We start from the raw sequence: 24,630 nt of genomic DNA on the forward strand, positions 1-24,630 counted from the left end.
TCTCCTAAGCGATGGTTTTCGCGCCTGCACCGAACAAGCGCACTGCCTCGGGGAAAACTAATAAATAAATAAATTAAACAGCGCGTCATATATATATGTCTTTAATTGAAGGTGCGATTATCAGTGAGACAGTTATTTGACAGGCCACGCAAAGAAATGTTCTCGATGCTGTGGTCTTAGTTCTCCCACGCTATGGAGATATTTGTTCGCGAGGTTACTTGCTAAGGACCGTCGTGTGACTCACATCCGGCTATCCTACTTCGTTGGACAACCGGGCGTAAACGGTCAAGATATATATATGTCACAATTTATCAAGAGGCACGATTTGACTTTATTACGACTAATTTAATTAATCGGAGAAGGGAGGAGGGGGGGGGGGGGTCATTTAAAGAACGAGAATCACATGCGCAGCCGTAAAGCATAGGCAAACAAAAGTCCGTCATCGAAGCTAATAGAACGTACTGAATGCAGGTGCGACAAGGTCTCGGGCCAGGAACCTGGTCAAGCGACTGAGCATAGCCTTTTGGCCCTACTCCCTAGAGAGGAAATGAAGAAATATTATTAATATTTTCATTAATGCGAGGGTTCAACCGTACACGACTTAAGTTCTAAAGACAGTTCGTCAGAGGATAAGAAGTCAAAGGGAACGGATTTATTTGGTGGTAACCGTTACTTTGTCGTGCTTTTCTTTCCAGCACCTTCCCACGCTGGAGCTCAGCGGATGCCAGGAGCCTTCCCAGCCAATCGAGCACCGTGGGGATGTCACGTGACTTGGCGCTTCGCACGTGGTCACGCCACTCCGGAAGGTCAGCTCACACGGTATTGGATTGGCTGCAATGGCCCTTATAGTTTGCTCCGATCCGCCCTAAGGTGAAACTGGGTATAGTCACTAAATAAATTACGCTTATTAGAGTATCGACACTCTATTCCCCGATTGTTTTGCCGGCGCCGCCATTTTCCTTATTTGAAGCTGGTAGGAAGAACTAGAAATGGCATCGAGGGTGAGACGTTTCGGTAATCGACTTGGCTGAACAACTTCCGCTCTTGCGATCGCTCCGGAAACGAATCAATCAGATTGTCCGCCTCGATTACTCCTGCGCGTGATATAATACGGCGATTACAAGAGCGCAACGTGAAAGTTGCTAGCGGCGTATGCCGTGCTTCGCGCCGGCCTCGGCTATCAATGACGCGCCCGGAGAAACTCTGGATGGAGACTTTCCGCGAGCGCGGCAAACCCTTCGTCGGGGCAGGCGCTGGCCGAGAGGCGACTGACCCCAGAGGGGCCTATCGGGCGCCCTCCGAGGATCACGCTGGAGGATCACGCGAGGGGAGAACACCGCGAAACACACGTAGTACTGTGAGAAATACCAAAAAATAAAATAAAGGATGTCCAACATGCTTTACACGCAACACACCCTAAAAACTTTTACACCCGTAAGCCGGGGTCACACGCTTCTACATCATACAGAAGACAGTCTGCAAACAGATTCGAATTCGAATGCCGCATGGCAACGAGTTCAAGGACAAACTTTCCAATCGGCACTCGAACCACGTATATTGCGGTGACTGATGTCTGACAGACTGTCTTTTGTATGATGTATAGGGGGTATCCACTGGACGCCATATTTGAGGGCGATGTTTAGAGCGCATGCCCAGAACGAGCTCACATTAACAGGCTGCTATGACCGGCAACCTTGATAGTGCGGGAATGCACGTTGCAAAAACACTCTGGAAGCTCGCCGTCAACGCGCTCAGCAGACGCGTATACAGCTGCCAGTGAGTGCTCTTTAGTGGAGACGTGAGCGATCAAAAGCGTCGCTGTGATCGACCTTCCGCGCGCGAACCAGACATTAAGCGTTTATCATCGTTCATCTTTCATCGCTTTCTCGAAGACATTCAATCCTCTGGAACCTTGCCGACAACACATCGCCGCAGGTTCGAAATGTGGAGTATAAAAATCGGGGCAAACCATTTTGAGTTCAACGCTTGCGTCCTAATGCCCCAGCGTTGTGTTGATCTGGCACATGGCACGGCACGACTTGTTTTAGACCGCCATATTTGCCCGATAGTGGCGTCCCTTAGGGCTCATTCACACTGGAAGCGGATCCGCGTTCGCAAAGCGGTTGCGAACGCGGTTGTATAAGGATTCAGTACAATTGCACGCGCATTTGATGACATCAAATGCGCGTGCAATTGCACTGGATCTTTATACAACCGCATTCGCAACCGCTTCGCGAACGCGGATCCGCTTCCAGTGTGAATGGGGGGTCACAGATCGCTGGAGTCTCGAATAAGCAGTGTGACCCCGGCTCCAGCCGCGGTCATATACCGCCCATATACATTACACAAAAAATCGGTGTTTGCTGCAGAGATGATAACAGAAACATCTGCGGACGAGCCTCAATCATCTTAGAAACATGTTTTCTTCGTATAAATATGAGTAGACAAGGTGTTTCTTTCGATGAGGTTGGTGTTTGGGCACGCTGTTGTTGCGGGGCCGCATGGTCGGTGAGGAGCGCTCTTCGGAGGTCCTGTCGGGAGTGTGCGTCGTCGCCGGGAAAAGTCACAAGGCGGAGCGTCGTGCTTGTACTGTAGAACGGTCAGTGTTTACACTATGTACACAAACTCTATACAAACAATGCATATCCGGACTCCTTATGCGAACTATGGGGATTCCGACCTGATCCGCTATCGATGGTGCATCGACTCCGAGTCAGAAATCGTCGCTCGGGCGCCGACGTTTGAGGGCTTGGCGAAAGCACGGGGCGCAAACAGAGCGATAGTGGACTTTGAGATCCGGCAAGCGTGCAACGGACCTCGGCTGACAGCTCCGCAGGGTCCAAGCCACTCCGCGGGGACTTTGCTGGATCAGTCCCGGAGGAGGCCCGGACGCGAAACGACCCCCGCCGCTAAAAGAAGGACACGTGCGACAAAACCGCGGCCGGCGGAAAGTCCACGAGGAAAGTTCCCTCGCCCGACAAAGAAAGGCAAAACAGCCGGGGGTCCACGAATATCGTCCTCCCAAACGCCAAAAATGTCGACCATTCTTACAATATGTTTCGAACTCTGCAGACAGGTTTTGTTGAGCGTATACTTTGTATGTGATGCATTAGCGTGCAGCTTTATACATTAACCAAGAGGCAGCCTGCAGTCTCCTTGTATGCATTGGTCATGCAAAAGTTGTCCGCAGACACTTTCCAAGCATGCATATCGCCACGCGCGTCTGCAAGCAAGCGCGCCCCTGGCCCAATGGTTATCGTCCTTGGCTCCTCGAGGTTTGATGCCTAAAAACTGACTTTTATTCTTTTTTTTTTTTAATGTCACGTTTTGGGGAATTCGAGAACATTGCTGTTTATTCTAAATCTCCGAATGCTCTACGCGTCAAACCTTCTATGCCGATTATTCCAGAAGCCCACGCGTCAAGGACAGTGTTCGATCATGCTGTTACGCCGACTTCGACGCCCGCGACGCTCTGTTGTTATCTTCTTTCCCCATTTTGCTTTGGGCACAAGTTCGCCACGTTAAACGTTTCGGTTTACTCAGATATTCTTTGTTTCGTCACCTCGTCGTCCGTGACAATATAAGATGCTTCGAACAGGCTTGAGCCGCAAATAATGCTGTCATCATGCATGCCTGCAGCGTGTCTTCTCTACGATGTGTGAACGGTAGTAAGGCGGCTTTAGGTTACTCACTAAAAATATCATGCTGGCGATGTTAGCAGTTTCCTGATATTTTTAGAAGCAACAAGTTTGCAAGAGGCAAGTTTACCACAACCACCATATTCACTTCATTCAGTTCACGCCCAGGGCCGATAAACAGGGACATGATCAGGGTGTAAGATAGACAGGTGGGGAAATGGCCCATAGAAGCCTACCGCAGCGCCGTGACCGCATTGTGTACTCGTCTGCTTGCGGGTACCCCCGATTTGCGACAGATGGCGCTGCGGCGAGAGGAAAAAAATCGGAATCTGATTTGCATGAAACTCTATGGGAGAGTGCGCAAAATAAACCGAGAGCACGACAGTCCTCCATTGAAAATCCACGAGAAATCATCTCCGTCAGTTTAGTTGGTCACCACCGGTCGCCTACCCGGAGTGAGAGTTCGCGGTGCTCCACATAGATGGCGCCACAGAAAAGGAGAAAACCGAGGGGGACACAATCCGGTCGCTCATTTGGCCCTCGTTTCCCCACCTGTCAATCTTACACCCTGGACATGATGGAGCGATCGCATAAGACCGAAATCATGACGCTGTTGACTGCTCGACATTAGAAAGATGCTCTTTAGTAGGTCGTCGAAATTACGAAGGCTACAACTGCGTTACTTTTTTTTTTTTTGGCAGTATTTCACAAAGATGTTGAGAAATGTACACCTCCAAGTAAAAAGAGTTGGTGTAGACGATAGTTATATTCCACGAGTCGCATACCTCTGGTAAGGCTATCCTCACGGAGTAAACGCAGCACCCTTTGCTACACCCTTTTTACACCTGCCGAAATGAAGGGTGTTCCGCGCAACAACACTCTCTTTTGCGATTACTCGAAATAAGGGTGATAAAAGAGCGTTGTCACGGATGTAAAAAACCCTGAAACGGGGTAATACATTTTAGTGCGCACACACGAAGACCGCTACTGCGGATAATATGCCGCTGCTGTTTCGGGACGATCACAATCATCCCTGAAGAAAGAACAGAGTCGGTTCCAAAACAACAGGATAATGGAGTTTTTTTTTTTCTTCTTATTTGTTTTAACAACTAATTGCCTTTGACATTAGAAAACGATTTGACGGCACGTGTCTCACGCCAAGGCATCCCGCAGTGGAGACGTTTCCTCCGTCTCTGTTAATCTTAAATTTAACCATGTTGCTATACTTACTATCCTTTTTTTTTTTTTTCCGCAAGTAGAAATGTACAAAATGTAAGCTTTTTTATATAGATGAATAAGAGTTTTTTTTTTTTCTTGGTGTCTGTTCAATAGAGCCTTTTCGAAACTTCTTCAAGCAACATTGTCGGTCGCCATTGCTTGGACGCGAAGCGTGTGATTGGATCCGAGTCCTTGCCGAATGCTGACGTCACACTCGTGTCTAATACGAGCTCGGACTGCCTGCTCAAGCAATGGCGGACACTCGTCGTCGCGCAAGTTTCGAATATTGTGAATAGCGCCCGTATCATCGATTTAAGACCGTTATGTTTTTGTTTTGTCACTGTTCCGAATGAAACGTTGCGCCGAACTGCGTAGAAAACAAACGGCGTCGCCACGTGCCCGACTTCCTTTCTATGACTTTCCGTGAGTCGCAATGGCAAGCGGCAGGGTCGCAAGCGTCGGTTGTCGCTCCTTGAGAAAGAAGCAACGCAGCCACGAAACGCGTAGCTCTCGAGTACGGTACTCTAATATTTCTAATCACGTATGCACTGTGCGCAAACAGTTGACTCAATACCGATCTCCTGCTTCAGGCAACGTCTGGGTTGAAATGCTAGATTATCCGACGATTGTGCTCGCGAGATGTTGTTGAGCGTAAACTTCACACTTTAATTCAGACCTCGCAAACTTTTTTTTTTTTTTTTTTAATTTAATTTGGCGCCTGTTTTTTGTATATGCTCTACTTTAGGTGTTGTTCCTAACGCCACCGCCCGATTGACCCTGACATGACAGCGCGGCCTTCACGGCTTACCGACAATTGACCGCTTAATCGATTTAGATTGTAGCATTCGTCCCGCTTCCATATCCATTTAATAGGACTGATACAATCGACCAGATTTTTGCTACCTGTCGGCGTGAAATTATAGATGCTTTCTGAAGGAAAAAAAGAAAACGGAGAAAAAATGAAGTACCTGCTTGAAAAACTCATTTCTTATAAAAAAATAAATAAATAAAAAAAATAAACGGAGTGATAACAGTTATTATGAACTTGAAGAATAACAGAGGCAAGGACGACCACGAGAGCATCTGCCATTGTCATGAAATCTAGAGCAAACTCATAAATGAACGTTTTCGAAAGCGAGCGCATTTTCTTGGCCCACGCAGCAAAGCCAGGCCTCGGCACAGAATACGATTGCATGTATCGGCAAAGCGGTTGTGTAATCGAGCCAGCTGTCCGATATCACCGCGCACTTTCTTCGCACATCCAATGTTGCTGACACATTACTGATTTAGAGAGGCCTTGTGCGCATATCTTGCACTGAGCATATGCACTGGACGGATGCACTCGGAAGATAAATTCGTTTTACTGAGACGGGTTGCGAAAGGGCGAGAGGACTTTATGATGTGTCGTCTGTATTGTCTTCTGTTCCTCTTTCCGGTTCTAGATGTTTTTCTTGCGTCACTCCAAAATGGCGACTCTGGCCGTGGAACAGCGCGTGCGCCGCTGCTCTTCGAGAAAGGATTTCCGTGTTTTTCCTCCCGTGGATTGTTTTTAAACAACTCACGGGAGTTACGGGAAATGCGCATGTGCTTGTTTACAAACACCGAGTTCGTTCACTGCTCTCCAAAGACACGCGTAAAAAAAAATATTCCTTTCAAAAATTGAATTGATAAAACGTATATGGGAGGGAACACCTGCCTCAATACACGATCGAAGGACACATTGTTCTCCGAAGAATTGTTTTGTACAGCGAAGCACTCGAACACGCCCGGGGTCAGCGATCCTTTCTGATTGGCCCGTGTTTTTATATAAATAATTAATCGTGCGTGGTGCACTTCTTCGAGTACCTCGAATGGCGCGGCTACCACACGTAAACATTAAATAATAATAATAACAACCTTTATTTGCAGGGGAAGTGTTACCCCGGGTGACCTGCGGGGCTTGAACAGGAAGGCGAGAGCGGCGTGCGCCTGTTAGCCTGCCACCGGGGCGGGGTAGAACAACATAACAATAACATGACAGTAGTTACGATTGTTTGAATTTTAACGAGAAAACAAAAAGGGTGAAACGGGGATACACCCACAACGAATTCTTCTACAGCGAGAACTGCTCCTCTCTCGTAGCTTCCTTCGCTATCCTCATTTTCTAACAAAACGAACGACTAAATATTTTGACGTGTTTCCAGATTCGCAGAATTGGTTAGTCTGGTCGGTGGGCAGCACAAAATATCGTGCAGTGACGACATCGCAATTGAGGGGAAGTTCCTCCCACCCCTTTCCACTTTAGCAGAGCGAACGCTGGAGAGAAGGTCGGCCTCCTCTCCAGCGTTCGCTCTGCTAAAGTGGAAAGGGGTGGGAGGAGCTTCCCCTGAACTCTTCGCGTGTCACCGACTGTAGTACTATGGACGAAACTTTAAGCAGGCAAGAAAATGGAAATTCACCTCCTCGTAAACCCCCCTCACAAAAAAAAAAAAAAAAAAAAAAAAAAAAATCTGCGCACTTGCTTTGCGAGCAAGTGCGCAGAGTTCAACATTGCCACCTTTCAGGATCACCGCCTTCATTCTTGTTTCATGATCCCCCGAATGGCATGACGTCAGTGGTTATGAGAGTACGTCACGCTTTTTGCTCTCCCTCCCCGCTGCCGACAAACTGGGGAAAAAGGATGAAAGGCTCGCTGCAGCTTGTGACGTCTTCATTCCCTGGCGGATGTCCAAAAATCTTACTTTCTCCGAGACGGTGGCAATTTAGTACGCCATATTCGGAAGATCCGACCCTCACCGTTCGCGTGTCAACCGTTCAATGTGTCCTTAAATTTGACATTTTCTTTAACAATACTTTCAAGGCGATGGATCTGCACACAATAAATCAATATATAGCAGAGTTCTCGCCACCAAAGGAATCTACCTAGGGACGTCATTCCCTCACGACGCGGCCGCCCGGTCATGTTTGGATTCTCCGTGTTGAGCCGGAAGATCAGTGCATTCAGTTTTGTTGAAGCTTTAGCTGAGGCTACTGTGTCAAGGACGTTGTGCGCCCTACAAGGGAGAAATCGATAACGACAAGGAAAAAAAATATACAATGCGCCGTCTCTTCGCTCCCATCTTTACCGAGGCTCGTGGCACTCATGGCCACTTCATTTAAAAAAAACGCGATGAGAACCCCGACGTTGCCAACCAGAAATAATTCACTGCCGAGCACAATACACAACGCCCGACCGCAGTTGATGTCGCCCTAGCGACTCGCTATCGACTGTCCACAATGCCAACAAAGCAGCAGGCTGGCAGCGCCAAGCAGCGCGCACGAGCGAGCCAGCGAGCGAGCTACCTGCGTTGCCCGCTAGTGGGCCGGTTGCTAGGCGGCTCTGATTGGTCGCGGCTATTTCGTCATCTTTTCGCGCGCGCCTCCCATTGGCCAGCGTCCCGTGACGCGCCGCAGCTGGAGGCCACGTGAGGGCAGCAGCAGCGTCGAGAAACAGCCCGAGAGGAACAGCTGGTCATCAATGGTGGTCTCTGTGTGCGACGGGGTGGCAGTACAATCCGCTCGTGTGCGTGTTCTCGACGTTCCAGCGAACCTCAAACGTGTTTCAAACGGCACTTTGACGGTGGTGCGGCCTCAGTAAGGATATACACTGTGTACGCTGACAAGGTAGGACGCAATATACCGTGTGTTTCGCGCGTAGAGGTCGAGCGAACTGCGGCCCGCAGCGGGGGAAGGCACCATTTTCGTTTTTGTTTTCTGTTGGCCTTTCGCTCGGCCGGCTGCTGCCGCGGTAGCCTTTTACGAAGCGCCGGTTTCCTCTCCTTAAAGCAAAACGCATACAAGGAATAAAAATCGATGGTGCTGTACCCTCGCCGTCTCCCCCTCCGTTTTATTTTTTTTATTTTTTTTCTCGTCTTCCTGGAAACGCTACGGGAGTTGGGTCACGCGGTTTTTTTCCGATGGGTTCCAAGCCGAAGCTGGCTTCAACAGCGGCGGCGCCCGACTACTTCGCTCGCTGCCAACGCTGGGCTGCTGCTCGTTAGCTCAGCTGGAGCTCTTGTGGAATCGCTCCGATTGCGGCGGTGCCTCCCCTTGTGTTCTTGTGGAACGCCGAGGTCTTTATTTATGCATCTCCGGTCCCTGATCTGTCGCTGGGAGCCGATCACCCTGCTCGCTTGCCGTGAGTACTACTTTGCCGTATAACTTGTGGAATCTCACACGACACCGAGCTTCGGCGGCCCACGTACCGTAAAACTATTTTACGGGACATAAATGACCGGATTGTTATGTGTGGCATGTCAAAGCCCTCGCTCGAGTACGCTATCGTAGCATAGTACTAGTACAGATAGGGTCCCGTTTCGCAGATAGCCGTATCGTGGTTTCGCGATGTGCTGTAGTTAGTTTGTTGCTGGCGTGACCCACTCTTTATTTGTGTATCTATGCAACGTTAAGGACGAGCTCGTAAAATTGATGTTCCTGAACTTGATCGCGCGTAATTTGGGGGGTCAATTTCTGTAGTACCGTTTTTAAAGAATGCAACGTACATACAAAATATGTGTGAAGCATTTGATCCCGGAAATCGGACTATGGGTCCTTTTCTACGGTTGGAAGCTTACGACACATTGAACCCGCGGTCTTTAGTTTTGATTATAATGCAATCACTACATGGGCAACTAGCCAAACGAACAGGACAGCGCAACTTGAGACTGCGGTATTTTCTTTCTAAAGTGAACCCCTGACCCGAGGTCGAAGTAACTGCGGGATTCCGAGCGATCTCATATTTTTCCTCTCTTGCACGTGCCTCGCGCGGTTACACTGTCCCGCCCTCTTGGAAATACCTAAGCAGAACAATCGTTTCTTCGTTTAAATTGGTCATACGCAATTGTGGGCTACTTCAATAGGATGTATTCATTGGACGCCATATTTGAGGTGACTGCTTACAGCACATGCTCGGTGTGAGTTCTTATTTATGGTATTCCAAAGAAGACAATCTTGGTGGTGTTTTTTTAACATGCGTGTTGGAAGCATTGTAGAAGCTTACCGTCAACACGTGCTCAGCAGCAGGGAGCTCAACTATGACCGCCAGTGAATACTGCCCATACCTCAAGCTGAACATATAAGTCTTGACACCACTGATCAGTGCTTGACACTTGGTCTCCACAGCATAAGTTCATACTCGTAGTCATCGCATTATTGTTGCAGCAACGAGAAAGATAATACATAAACACTTAATCTCTTTGAACATAGAAAATTTGGACTTTAAAACTATTGATGCATATTTTATGTTCTACTGATCCTGGCTGATCACAAAGACAGAATGAAAGTGGCCATTCAATAAACCTAACTCGGGCAAACAAGATTCAAAGGATTCTAGTTGAGTTTGTTTTCAATGATTATAAAAGAAAATGCTGCAATGTGACAGTTCTCGAGGTTTTATTATTTTACCTGGGTGTCAAGTGTTATAACAAAATGCATAAATCAACTACATGAGTGACAACAAACCATATAGTTCCTTGGAAATATGTCGTGAAGGTGACAGCATCAGTGTGTGTATGGGTGCACAGGTGCTGCAAGCTTATAGTTCCAGGAAAGCAAGCTGTGTGGAAGGAGCGAATTGTGACTTATTTGTTGAGGAAAAAGGGCTTATTCTGAAATGAAGTCAGGCATGCTTACGCTAAATATAGGCTGATGTTTCACGGTTCCCTGCCTTTGGCATACTCCGCATGCCGAGTCAGCAACTTCCGAGGAAACCTTTCTGCAGCTCTGGCAGTTCACTTGACTCGGCAGCCTATTCGAGCATTACGAAAAATAAAAGGAGGGGGAGACGGAGGAGGGTCAATATGGGGTTCTTTTCTTCCCCAATATTTCACTTTTGTAATTTTTTGTGTTGAAATGCATGGCAGGGAGACTCATTGCTTTTATTAGTTGTGCCAGCTCTTTCATTGTGGCATGCATGTTTTCATGACTTCCCCTATCAACTTCATCTCATACCGGGCTGGAAAGTATGTCGTCAATGTGTGGAAGGTCTTTGCAAAGGGTTACATTCCGTACTCAGACTGTTGGTGTTTGGCATCATAGTGTTCTTGACCAAACTCTTAAGGGGTAAATATATCTAGTAAGCACGTCTTTTCTGCTTGCCCAAGAGATGATTTCACGAGCAAAATGTTTTGTTTTGTCCTAATATGCATTTTGTTCTCATGCTGGTCAAATATGTTGCAATATAAGTACAAACTGCCTGCAATTTTATAGAAGTGTACAATTGTCTGTGTAATGTTGACATTGTGGCTTCGTATACATGTAAAGTGATGAAAAGCTGTACACGATTGCAGTCTTTAATAAAAGATATTTGTGCAAACTCCTTCTAGTACGCACAAATTGCAGTCAGAGCTACCTGCTTTTCTGTGTTTTCATATCATAAATTCACAGTTTAGACAATTTGCACTGCACGATCATTTGCAGGTGTAGAAGTAAAACAACATTGGAATGTGTGCTCTGCTCATGAACATTAGTTGCGTGATGTATAAGCATTTCCGCAGTGGTGGGCTGCATGACTCATCTCATTATCGTGGCAGCAACTGTTACAATAATGAATGACCTTGTCAGACAAATACTTCTGTTTGTCCATTTTGCTCACTGCAATTAGCAACATGGCAAAATGCAGTTCATTTCTTGCGACCTTGAGGGGGGCGTTCTTTGATGCCATCTTGTTTTATTTGTAATCCTCGTTTTTTAGAAAGCTGGGGTTTTGCCTTTGTGGCTGCCAGATTTCGCGCTGGCATTCTCAACCACTGTCACAGGATTTCAGATCTGTCACAGTTCACAAACGTTTGTGACACCTTGTTAAAACTGACTGTCTTTGAGACAAAACTGGAGGACACTGAACAATGTTTCTGAAAAATCCTTGGCATCTCGTATCAGGCTGAGATAATGCATTTATGTGTTGTGATTGTGTTTTTGTTACATCCTCATTTTTTGTTTATTTCACCTTTGTCATAGGATGGCCTTTTTCTCTGCTTGATCTGGCTTGAACATTTTGCTGTGCATTTGAAAACGACAGCCAGCACATTGTTACCGCCTCTTGCGCATGATTGTGATATATGGAATTGGTGATTCAAATCGCCTATCAAACATATTGGTTGCAGGATTGTTTTTTTTTTTACATGTCTTCTTTCTGCACAAATTAAGTGTCCAATTACTGAACTGCACATGCGTAGGGCCCCAATCTACCTTCTAGGCATTGTTTAGTGTTTCATGTTGGCTTTTGAAAAGGGTGAATTGGAGAGGCTTTTAGTTCTCAACATTTTGTGTTTATCTCAATATTTAGTGACATGCCCAGTGCAATTTACTTGTGTATGATCAAAGAAGATTTGATGGAATGGTGTGTACTTTTTCTGGGTGAATTGTTTCAATGCAATAAATATTTTGCATTCAAGCCCCTGCTTTGAAGCTATTAGTCAATAGTTGTGGTGATGATGTAGGAGAAATACCTTGCACCCTTAGTAGCAAAGCTCCTGTTTCAAGTAATTATTTGAACAACATGCCTGTCAAGGATACAAAATGATGGCACGGTAGCTTCAGAGTAGAATAAGGGATGATTGTTATTGATTCATAAACTCTATTCGGGCATAACAAATTTGTCTACATGCATGGAGAAACCATGACATGATGCAGTACTGTCAGACACACATCACTTTCGTTGCCTCGAGATTTCGTGACCTTTGCCGAGATTTGGAATCCAAGAATGGCCAAGACGTCCAGATGCTTACAGCAAAGAAGAGTGCCGACAACTTGTTTTTGCAGACAGATCAGTTAGTTGCCTTAATCACAAAAACCTTTCAAGGTAAGGCACACAACTCCTTCAGGGGCACTGGTGATGCCGCATTCTAAGAGGCTGTTCTATATGTGCCATGCTGAATGCCGAACAAACATGTCTGCTATACAGTGGTGCATACCTGAGCCATCCAGTCTATGATTGCAGCCGATGGAAATGGTCTGAACAATGGACAAACAAGTGGAAACAGCGAAGACTCCTTTTCAAAGGGGCTTTGATTTGCAGCCTTTGGGAGATGGCATGGAATCCATAAATGGAGCGGGCATAAATATCTGAGCTGATGGGACATTCTTGTATCCGGTTCGAATTGGCTGGCGGACGGGGCTTCAGTATTTGCATTTATGAGTGATGGGTGCATGCCGAAGGACACAAAGCTGCGCTTGTCTGATGCAGGGGTCGCTAAGTGGGGCTGTGGTCAGGCTTCTCTCCGTATCCTTGCCAGCTGACTGACTTCCTGGACCTCTCCCCTCCCTCACCACTTCGCAGGTGCGCAGCAGCGCGGAGTAGGGCGCACTAAAGTGACGGTGGACCGTGCGGAGCGACCGACGCTGTGGGGGCGGAGGAGGTGCCCAGGGGGGGGACATGGTGGCAGGGGCCGGACGCATGGCCCACAAAGGAGGCGGTGGCAAGAGCGGCGCCAAGGGTGGCACCAAGGGCGAGGACCGCACTGCGGTGCTCTCCCCCTTTGCCCACCAGGTCGGGGGCCACAGCCAGATGCTGCTGCTGGACCAGGGCACTCTGTGCAAGCCCCTCATCCCCAGGGAGCTGCACTTCTACCTCCACGTGCCCAGGGAGATGCGCCAGTTTGTGCCTTCTTACAAAGGTGGGTGCCACCAGGGTCCCGAGAAAATGTATGTTTAATTAAACCAACTTGCGCTTACGCATTAAATTAAAATTGTACCGTACATGCTACGATGGGGGTGAGGGGGCTACTATCAAGGTAAAGAAACACCTCTTAGATAAGAAGTGCATAGTGCTGAATTTTAAGCCCTAAGGAGGCTAATGTGGATTGGAGTGCTGCATCAAGTTCGGCCAAGACTTGTGTACTCACTGATAGATGACAAGTCCAATCCGTGCCCTGCCTCCTTAGGACGACTCTGAAAGCACTATGGCCTTCTTATCTAGGTTGTGTTGGCTCCAGCCACATGTAGGCTTTCTTTTATATATCCCTGGCAGTCGAGAACATCCTGTGCAAGCGAGCATCCCAAGTATCAAGATTGTGATGGAACATTCAGGAGTATAATTAACTAAGGATAAACATGGTTACCTCTAACAGGAATCAAACCCTGTTCCTCAAACTAGGAGGGAACTGTGCGTCTGCCCATCTAAATTCGTGGTGTCACCTATGAAACTGGCAACCAGCTAGTTCAATCCAAAGTGGAACGCATCCACGTCGGCTATTTCACGACAAGACACCCATTCCAGTCGTGTTATCGCTCGTAAAATTAGAGAAAGCATTTGTGGATGCACAATTAATTTCGGAAGACTGGGGTTGTTGCTTGTGGGGTTAAGCCCGCACACCAAACAAAAAAAGGTATATTGAAATAAGTCGCCTTATGGTATGGTATTGGCATTCCAAACAAAACAAAGGTAGTCAGAACTTGAAAAAGAATTCTTCGAAGCTCTGGCAGCCCACATTTTGCTAAGAGGCTTTGCAATCAGAGACCATGTTACATATGCGAGATTGAGAAAAAGAGGGGCAGCATAGCTGTTATGTGGTGGCGTAAAGAGTAGGGTCAGGAACGGGGTTCGTTGCCTGCGTTTCACTTCGCTTCCGACACTTCTTGGCTGACCTCCAAGGTGTTGCGTGGAGCGACCGTTATTTTTCTCGTTGCCTGCCAGGTTCCATTCTCTTAGCGTTCTTGTTGCTTTTGCCACCACCTCGCTCTTTGGGGAGCCCTTAGGTAAAGGGCAGGAGGCCCCAAAGATGAGGCATCCCTGTGACGCATAGAGATTTGCGGGCGTGTGCGCAGCAGCGAAACGGAGGAACCTTTCTGTCTTGCAGTTAAAAGGCAAACAAATAGGAACCAGTGGAAGCCTTTTCTTCTTTGTCTTTCCCGATAAATCGGGTTGGACGTTAGCTCTGGTTGAAGGGTATCGCAGCCCCTCTATGTACTGGTAGTGGGGATCAGTTTCATGGGTTCTTGATGTGAAATTATGATCATACATCTCAATGGTCTTAGTTGAGATATGCAAGGTTTGCTGGAATACTGCGGGGTGATTTTGGTCGACCAGCTTGCTTGCAATATTTTTTTGCCCTAGTGGATTACTTTTAATGAGCAGGCCGTCAAACTTCCGGCGCATGATATTACTGAGCGTATATAAAAGAATACATAAATTTTTTCTTATTGTTGCTGGTCCTGTTATGAAAAGATCAGCAATAAGAGCTGGATTAACAGATTTTTTTCTGGTACTCTGTAGTAGCTTCTCTTTATTTGTTTGTTTGGTGCAACTTGTTCATCAGGTTTCTGATAAATAAGCTGTCTGGCATCAAAGTCGAAAGTAAAATTTGTTCTACTCATGTTTAGACAGCAGGACGTTAGTCAGCTTCAAGGGGTGTCTAACACCTTCTCTCTGGATGTGAAATTTAGCCAGTGCAGTATGACTGCTAGCCCTAGGCTCCTGAATGTGCTTCATGCCGTAGTGATAACATAGCAGCACGCTGGTATGATGCCATACATAGTGAGACAGGCAGGGGTGGAAATTAATTCCTGGGTTCTGCAGCGCAATCTTTCACTCTGCAAGTTGTGGTGTGCTTACACACTTGGCCACTAACCGTCCTTGCTTTATGTCTGAACCTCGATACCTGGCAAGGCTATCAGAAGCGCGGTGGCCGATTTCTTTCTGTATTTCGAATTCAAGCACCTCTTTCGTATGGTGCGTGGTTCAGACTTGCCAACATTGTAGCTGCAATAATTCTGCTGAAAGGCTTTGGATTTCGATTAAGCTTGGTGTCTGTTCTTCGCTCCAGGTGTGATCCAGGTGCACTGCGCTGAAGACTCGTCTCCCTGGTGCCACTCCAGCCACCGGCAGGGGCGGCGTTCGTCACACTGCTCAGCGGAAGACATGGCCTCTTGGCGGTGCAGCCACAATGCCATTCAGCAGCAGCTCAAGTGAGTGACAGTATGGGTGGATGAATATTACCGGCTAAATCCTCTATAACGGGTGGTACCTTTCGCCATTTAGCCTAAAAACTAAAAGAAAAATGCAATTCCTATTTTTCTAACTCTTTTTTTTTTTCATGTATCCCTGCATTGTGTGCTGTCGTCTCACTTTACTTTCCACTACAGGAAAGGGTATCCGTAGGCACAAGGGTATCCATAAGCACAAGTGAGGTGGCATAGGAAACTGTTCAAACTGTCACACCCAGTTAATGAGTCAGCAGAAATATCTATGTACCTATGTATTTATTTGTATAAGCTCCAGCCTAGGCACTAGATGGTTCCTTTCTTAAGCAGCATAGAAATTAGAGAATGCACTTTTGTCCTTGACTTCAGGAAGCAGTGACTTTTTGAAGTGACCCGTTGTGATTGGGCACTCGTGTTTTCGATAAACACATCAGTGCTATTTCTACTGTGGCACAAACAGGAGACCTTCTGCAATGATAACACTGGATGAGCAAGTTTTATGTGCTCTGAATAGGCACAGATTACATTTGTTCCTGAAATTGATGGTTGCCTCATCGTTATTCTTTCATAGATCGTAATGATTACCTGTGACTTACTCGCTGTGCGAATAGACTGCATAGGCCTTTTTCTAATAAATAGTGTTGATTCTTTAACAACCAATGTTGTCACAAACATTTTCACGACAGTGTAAATGAAGAAACCATTTGTCCTCCTACCTGGGATATTTTTGGCAGAGATCTGCCAGTTAAATGTAACATGAAATTACTGTAGCAGTTGTGTATGCTGGCCTGTCGAAACTTTGCAGTGATGCCCATCTGTTTTCTACTTTTTCAGGGTGCAGATCTGCAGTTGCAACGAGGAGAGACTGCTTTTGCGAGAGCCCCACTGGAGCAGTAGCCAATGTATCCTTTCTTTACGTCCCGGGCACGGGCAGGCTTCCACCTCCTTGTGGGTGTAAGCATGCTTGCTGCAAGATCAAACAAATCTTATTCTTGAGAGTTTACATCACTGTTAAGCTGCAGCTAACAACATTGAATCTGGCAGATGTGTGCAGCACTGCTGAAGTGTCGGGGCATTATTTAGCCAGAAAATGAGACACAATCTCTCGATTTAAAACTCGCAGGTAAATGTAAAGAGATCTGGATGAAAACTGCATAACTGTAAGCATCCAGTAGCTGGACAAGCTTACCTTTGTGTTTTGTATGGAGTCGCAATGAAGCTCCAGCCACACTGCTCGTACATCAAGCAAAAGTCACGGTGTTCATTGCTGACAAAATAACAGAACTAGGTATATCTGTGGACCATAGGTCGGCATTTCAGGACTCTCTCACTCACCATCGCATCACCAAAATCTGAAGCCCATCAAAGTCATTCGCAATCATATCACAAAGCACCCTGCCATTCAAAAATCACAGCCCTTCACATCACAGAGTTCAACCGTTCCAAGCACTCATAGCCAATCACATCACATATCCTCAAACTCACACCCATCATGGTTACTCACAGTCACGAGGGGGTCCCATTCATGGCCAGTCACTCGTATCACGGCCCCTCAAAGTCGCCCCCATCATGGCTACGGCTACTTGGTTGAGGGGCTGCAACGCCTAAGCACCCACTCAAGCTGCTCTATCTGCTCCTAAGAATGGAAATGCAGCAGTCACACTTTCACAAAAGAAAAAGACGCCTCCCCACCCGCACCACCCCTGCCATCAATATCACCGCCCCCCACCCTCTCTCGTGACGCTGCTCAGCTCTCAAAGTCAAGCTGCAAAACTTTCACGAGTAACACCAACAGCCAAACTCATCTTAACGTCTGAAGTCATGAACTTACAATTCCAAACGCTTCAGAGTTCACAGGCTCAGTCCCCACCACATCACGAAGCCATCAAGTTCACGATGCCACTCACCACATCATTATAAACTCATCACGCTCATGAGGTTTCTCGCCATCTCATCATGAACTCTTCAACACTCACGAAGTCACTCACCATCTCATCTCATCACGCTTACGAAGTTGCTCACCATCACATCATGAACTGATCAGTCCACAAAATCACTCACCGTCGCATCACAATCTCTTCAAACTTCACGAAGTCGCTCACAGCCACTCACAATTACGCGGTGACTGAGCGAGTTCATGAGTGAGTTTGCCGAGGTATGCTGTGGACACACCTCTAGCACCTCCGAAGCATGTTTGCCCCATACATGCTTCAGACACGTCTGCAAACTGTCTGATGTATAAGTGGTGTGATAGAGGAGTACGGGTGTGTTCCTTGACCGTCGACACCAGACTTCCTTCTCCTGGAGAATGTGGTGTCGCACTTCCATCGGCCGTGCATCCTGGACCTAAAGATGGGCACCCGGCAACACGGGGACGATGCCTCGGACGAGAAGCGGCATCGACAGATGGCCAAGTGTGCTGCCAGCACCTCGGCGTCGCTTGGAGTTCGCATCTGTGGCATGCAGGTGAGACAGACTGCAGCAGGCTGGCTCGAGGGAGGGCTTAAGAGGGACTGCCACTGCTGGCTGTCGTGAGCTAGCCATCTTGTGACACCAGTCATCAACTGTCTGTGACACTCATCGTGCATTAGGAAATAAACCTTTTGCTAAATTAGTCGGTCCCCAAGGAGCTTATGCTGCAGGTAGTTATGCATGCTGCGCACACTAGCATTGGCAGCAGTAACTGTTCTAGAGCAAAACCTAAACCAAATGACATATATATTTTACAGTCGCGTTTGTCGATGCTTTAGTTTGGTTATTTACTTGGAACGTTTTACACGGATAAGGTAAATATGAGCTTGTACATTCCCAGCATTCTCCTTGATTCTTGGGAGATTTGGCAGGTCTATTGCTAATTAATTATACTCGTGACGCAGATCGCGTGGACATGACAACGATTTGTTTGAACAGCTTTCTTGGAAGACATTTGCACCAATATATCGTGAATGTGTGGTGAGAGCATACTTGGAGGGCACGGCATGCACCTGGTTTGAGAACCACGAAGCATCGATCACCTCCTGGGAGCAACTCAAGGCTGAGTTGAGAAGAACATTCCACTGACTGGAATCGAACCTAGACTTTCCGCGCGACAGTCAAGCGTGTTAACCACTCGGCCACGCACGCGGTCGCTCGCCGACGCGCATGACAATACTGTGAATGTGTGATGAGAGCATACTGCAGAAAAGCTACAATCTCTAAATAAAACGAGAAAGTAGTCGGGCATGTTGAGGGAGAACTTGCAGAGAGACCTCCTGGAAGCCTCAGACTGTCGGGAAGACGTCTTGCTAAGAGGCTTAGCTTCTTGAGGACGGCAGAAGCTACCAAGCCTCAAAGACCTCCCACTCTAAGACTTCAAGAAGGTTCCCTTTCATAAGCTGCCTATCTACTATGTTGCTACAAAGATATGGCAATTCTGCTCAGATAATTACTGGAATTACTGCATACGACTGGTGCTGTGGCAAAAGTCTTGTGGCATTTGGAACTTCAATTGGGAGCATTGCTCTTTTTTTTGTGTGAAACTGCAGTCCCACATTGGTGCGGACCATCTGACAAGATAAATGATGGTAATGGATGGGTACCACTAGACACACTAGATTTCTAAGGTATCTGAAGTTTGGTCATGATGGAGAATAGCAAATTGTAAACAGGACACAATAACTTATGAATAAAGAAGACATCAATCACCTGCATTTTCTTATGCTTTACTCTAGATTTGTTGTCGGAGTTTACTCGTTTAGTTGCTTGATAAATTTAGATGATAAATTATCTAGGAATTGTTGAATGTTGCCTAGAGCCGAGTGGTCGATTCACCATTATTGAAAAGATTCCTACCCCTATAAGTGAGCAAAAATACATGGATAATTTGGGTTGTTAGCATAAGTTAAAACTTTGTCGTCAGCCGTGCTTTGCCCTCATCAAGACTGGGATTTCTCCTTGCCCTCGCAGGTGTACCAAACGGACGTTCGTGCCTTTGCTTGCAAGGACAAGTACTACGGGCGGCGTCTGGACGACCGGGGCTTCCGCCGCTGCCTGCGACAGTTCTTCCACGACGGCTTCCGGCTCCGCTCCGACCTGGTCGGACTGGTGATCCAACGGCTTCAAGCCCTGCGCAAGGCTGTGGAGCGCCAAAACTCCTTCCGCTTCTACTCCTCCTCCCTGCTGATCATCTACGAGGGCTGCGACGAAGAGGACGACTGCTCCGGACACGCATCGACAAGTGGGGCGGAGGTGGAATTGGAGGCCGGGCTCTCCCTGGACTGCTCCGACGAGTCGTCGTTAGACTCCTCTCTGGATTCGTCTTCCGTGAGCGTGCGACCGCGGCGAGAGTGGCGGCCACGTGTGGACGTACGCATGATTGACTTTGCCCACACGACTCATGAAGGCTACGAGGGAGACACCATGGTGCACCAGGGACCCGATGCTGGCTACTTGTTGGGTTTGGACAACCTGTTGCGGTTGCTATGTGATGTCCAAGACAGGGAAGAGGTCAAGTGAGGTCGTCGACCTCCCTGCCTTGCCGTGGCAGTTCGTCCGTGGCCCCCTGGGTGTTGAGAACAGGGTAGATGTCACGCGAGGGCTTTCACATCCTGTCCAGGGTTCGTCGCAGTGTCAAAGAAGAGGGCAGGCGACCTCAATTTCCTGCTGCAGCAGTTCATCTGGCACCTTGTTTCAGCTCTTCGGGAAGAGATGAAGTTTCGTCGTCGACATCTTGTGTCTGCTGCTGCAGTTTGTCCATATCCTCTTCCATCTCTTGCGAAGCTCGAGATGAAAAATGGGTGAAAAACACGTCCACGGAGGCCGCCCGCTTTTGTTGTGATTCGTGAAGAACTCTTACATGTAGTCTGTAAGGTTCAAGGACAAAGTAGTAGTCCAAAGCTGGCAGAACATTTGCAAGAAGACATATCTTCTGCATCCATTCTACAGCTCCGGCTTGGGTCGTCGTGCTAGCCTTTTCTGAACATTGGAGACTGCACAAATGATGGTGACGTGTGCTCATTGGGCTCAATCTCGGCTTACCCTTGTGGCTGCAGTACCTGCAATGGCCAGCCCATCCACACTACGGTTGCCAGTAGTACCCAGGGCACAGGCTGAAACTCTCTAGGCAACGTCTCGAGTGTCATGCAACATTGCAAGTGAAAAAACTCGCCAAGGATGGCGATAAACTTCCACTCGCTGCTGCAGTGTCTCCCGAGGTTCTGCTGCACTTTTTCCACTCAAGGAAGACACAATTTGAAGTAATCTCAATTGCTTGCTGAACTGAAATATGATAAGATATAGCCGAATTTGACAAACTGAAGGACACAATCTTGTTCAATATGTTTCCTTCCATCTGTACGAATGTTTTCACTGTGCACATAGGTCCATAAACAAATTACTCTGCAAGCCAAGCGCCGTTTACTCGAGAGAAGGGCACCTGGCTTGTACAGCACCCTGCTTCTTTGGCTGCCACTTTTTCTGGTGGTGAGCAGTTTCCTCGAGCCTGCGTTACTCATCGAAGCCTTTGTGGGCGTCGTAGGGCTTAAAAGCCCGTCTGCACCTTGCCCGTTCTTCCCTCCCCCTCGACTCCGCCTACTTGTTCCCGTGGGTGTTTTCCCTTTTCAGTCTGATGTTACTTCCCTCTGTTGTTGCAAGCCTCAACAAGCCAGTGTGTTCAGCCTCCAGCAGGGGACTTTGCTCTCTTTCTTGGTCTTTGTTTTAATCCCAGAGTGTCTCCCCTTGGCACATAGTTTCGCTACTCCCGACCATGTCATCGCTGTTTGTGCTGAAATTGTTCCGATAGTTCGAAGGGATTCTAAGTGCACAATCATTTTGGGGGTCGCTCTGTGCACACTCTTTATGAGCACTTTTTGTGTGCTTTGGGGTTTACGGACCCGTGTAAAATAAGAAGTTGATTTCTTCAGTGAAGAAGCATACAGTGATATTCCAATGTTTCATACTGGAGCTCTGTTGCAGAGCCTTTTCTTTTGTTTTGACTCTAGGCTGCTTTTTTCGGCAGAAATTCCAGTCGTTTGTCATTTGCTGCGATTAAAGATTAAGGTAAAAAAAGCCGGACGGCTGAAGTTTGGTTTCTGCTGTGGTCCTGCGCTGTATCGTAGAGGCAACAAATTAATTGACCTCTCCTTTATACACCCGTGCTTGCACTTTTATTTACTAGTTTGACATACCTGAGAAGCACTCTCGTTAATTATTTGATAACTTTGTTCCCATTAAACTGCCTGCTTTTCTATGGAGAGCTCCTTTTTGTTGTATAGTTGCAGACCTAAATAGGAATTTCCAAACGTGAATATTTTTTCCCTGTGAAGTAAAAGAAACTCTGATCAACAATATTTTCAGTTTTTGTGGTGAGGTGATTGGAGTGTATGTTTTCTCCACTCGTGTTGAATGTATTGATGATGTGGTAGTATGGTTGTGATGTGTTAGCACAGCAGAAGTGGATACCTCCAAGATCACAACCACTGGAAGAAAGTGTTGTACTACAAGCATGTTTGGATGCCTTCGGTGCTGGGTGATACTGCTGGAGATAATCGAATGAAGAGAAAGATACCTGGTGCATGGTTGGTGACATGCTGGGTTTGCTTACACCTAGGGAGAAAGAAAACCTTGTTTTTCCTTAGTCTCATTTTACTTGACATCAGTGCAGGAACTGAAAGTCCAAATGGATATTCCCTCATGACTGTCCATGGATGACTTAGTTTTACACTGCCATCCGTTGTATAAAGAAAACTTCTTGTTGCTCTGCTGTTTCGTGCTATTACTAAATGTTTGTTGGAGTTTGTTAGGTGATGTTAGTGCAGCCATCTTTGTGTATAAAGGAATGACAAAAAAACGACTACTTTTTGATGTTCTGTGTAATGACTGCAGTTATTTTGTTACGGCGATCACACTTCTTTTTCCCCCTCGGAGCTTTGCGCTAACCCTTTGCGACACGAGACGTTCTAAGTTCTGTATCCGTGTTTAGATGTCTAGGTGGGCCAACTATTTTCCTTTGGACATACGCTCTGAGGACCAATGGATGGAATTAGATTGCATTTCATTTTTTTCTTGCATAGTTGACCAAAGACTGCTCTCAGCTGTATGTTTGTTTCAACCAGCTAAGGGATGCTTAGACAGTTTTCCCGCACAGCAAAGTGAAGTTCCGAAGACGAGGAAATGACGTAGCAAGAGGTATCGGGGCTCATTCAGGCTCCTAAATGGGCGTGAAAGCCATGGCTTCGGCTAGACGCCGTAGTTGCGTCAAAGCCAGTCACGCCACCAAAGCTTGTGGTACGGGTTGCTCACCTCTGAAAGCAAATAAGCTCTCAACTGCACTTTGAATGCTCATGAATGCACATCTTGGGATGTAGACACGCACCTCGCAGTTAGCGTTCGCAAGCCGAATTATCTCCAGGGATGCAATAATTCATGGTCTGGAGGCAGCCCCGGGCATGGTACTGTTTCAGCAAATTTGTAGGCACTTGCACATTTCTTGGGACAGTGCTTGCCTTTTTCTTTTTTCTCATCGTCATGGTTTTGACCTTTAAAACTAGTTCCTTAACATGTTCCTGTATTGTGCATGCATGCCTTTAAGCACACACGTGAAGCAACCTGTGAAGCAACTTGTACATATGTTTCTGAAATAAAAAAAGAAGATTGCTATGATTGGTATCTTTGCTTATACCGGTGGCCCCCCCCCCCCCCCCCCCCCCCCCTAGCTAGAAATTTCCAGGTATAATATCCACTGGTACGTTGTCACACAACTGGAGCACAACTTTACTATGCAGTTTCCTTGCGACGGTCAAAATAATTTCAAATAACATTAATCCGACGTGAGGGCCACACCAACAGATTTTTAAGAAGTGCACACTCCGTCTGAGGCTTAGAAAAAATTACCCTTGACCAAGGAGAAACGGTTTGTGCTGCATAGGGTGTGGGGAAAGGAGCGTCTTCGTTAACAATATATGTATATCCCGTGTTACTCCTCCACATCAAAAGTATACTGAAACCGAATATTCAATTTCATGTCTTGGTTAGGTGCCAAGGAATAGGGATAACAAAAACATTGGGGGAGGGGGGGTGTTTTGGCCCCTCAACACACTTTCTGGTTACACCCCTAGCTCATACACTCCCAGAATGCCAGTGTGAACTTGTCATTTTGCATCTTTCTACTGGCTTTAACTTCACCAAAAGAGAAATTATGCTGGTGTCTCTTGCAAGTCGACCTGTGAAACGCTTGTCTATAGCCTCGCAAGATGCACGAGTGCAACTGATCTGGCCAAGGTCTTCACCGAGATGGTATATTGCCCTATTCTGAGGGTAGTCCATACATATATGGCACAATAAAAGAAGTTATTCAGGTCCGACAATTTTGCAGATTGGGAGTATCCAAGGGAGCAGGCTCAACTATTGTGGTGGTGTATACACATTTCTGAAATTTTGACATTTAGACTTTAGTTTTACGAGATTTGCGGCTAGGAAATACAGCAGGACTAGTGCTCCCTCACCAAGCTCACTGGGCAATGGGAGCTACATGTTCACCGAACCAATCAATTGCCTGCCTTTTATCACCCAATCCAACTCATGCTTGCGAGTATGCATACAGCGTGATCAGGTGGTGCAAAACTGACTGGTTCAACAAGCACATAGTTCCTAATGCTCTGGTGAGCAGAGTTGCCAGAGTATGCGGAGCGCAAGTTCGTCTGCTTCTTGCACAGAGGTTGCGATGATGTAAGAACGCCAAGCTCTTATTGGCCGATTGAAGAAAAAAAAATAGTGGGTAGACCTGAATGCTAGATGCCTCGAGGTCTACCCACTATCCTTCCAACCAAAGCTAATCAGAACTCGGCGCCGTTCTGACGTCACC

General features: G+C 47.0%; 1 protein-coding gene across 3 annotated transcripts; it reads left to right on the plus strand.

The window, feature by feature from the left end:
- The first annotated feature begins 738 nt into the window (after positions 1 to 738).
- Positions 739 to 23,429, plus strand: LOC8035397 (inositol hexakisphosphate kinase 1). Of its 3 annotated transcripts, none has more exons than XM_042294145.1 (6): positions 739 to 819; positions 13,150 to 13,486; positions 15,635 to 15,776; positions 16,626 to 16,693; positions 18,082 to 18,257; positions 19,737 to 23,429. In XM_042294145.1, the coding sequence occupies exons 2-6, from the start codon at positions 13,246 to 13,248 to the stop codon at positions 20,283 to 20,285; spliced, it is 1,176 nt and encodes a 391-aa protein (XP_042150079.1). In that variant the 5' UTR covers positions 739 to 819; positions 13,150 to 13,245; the 3' UTR covers positions 20,286 to 23,429. The 3 variants fall into 3 exon arrangements, with proteins under 3 accessions (XP_042150079.1, XP_029846016.2, XP_029846018.2); XM_029990156.4 differs by lacking the exon at positions 739 to 819 and adding an exon at positions 8,311 to 8,498; XM_029990158.4 differs by lacking the exon at positions 739 to 819 and adding an exon at positions 8,733 to 9,012.
- The last annotated feature ends 1,201 nt before the right edge of the window (positions 23,430 to 24,630 follow it).

Source organism: Ixodes scapularis, unplaced genomic scaffold (assembly GCF_016920785.2).
Source record: "Ixodes scapularis isolate PalLabHiFi unplaced genomic scaffold, ASM1692078v2 PGA_scaffold5__190_contigs__length_132052651, whole genome shotgun sequence".
NCBI lineage: Eukaryota > Metazoa > Arthropoda > Arachnida > Ixodida > Ixodidae > Ixodes > Ixodes scapularis.

What these genes read in the sequence shown, in the direction of transcription:
- LOC8035397 (XM_042294145.1), top strand. Translation starts at nt 13,246, where the DNA reads ATGGTGGCAGGGGCCGGACGCATGGCCCACAAAGGAGGCGGTGGCAAG. An exon ending in GTTTGTGCCTTCTTACAAAG is followed by an intron (nt 13,487 to 15,634) that starts GTGGGTGCCACC and finishes TCTTCGCTCCAG; the next exon opens with GTGTGATCCAGGTGCACTGC. An exon ending in GCCATTCAGCAGCAGCTCAA is followed by an intron (nt 15,777 to 16,625) that starts GTGAGTGACAGT and finishes CTACTTTTTCAG; the next exon opens with GGTGCAGATCTGCAGTTGCA.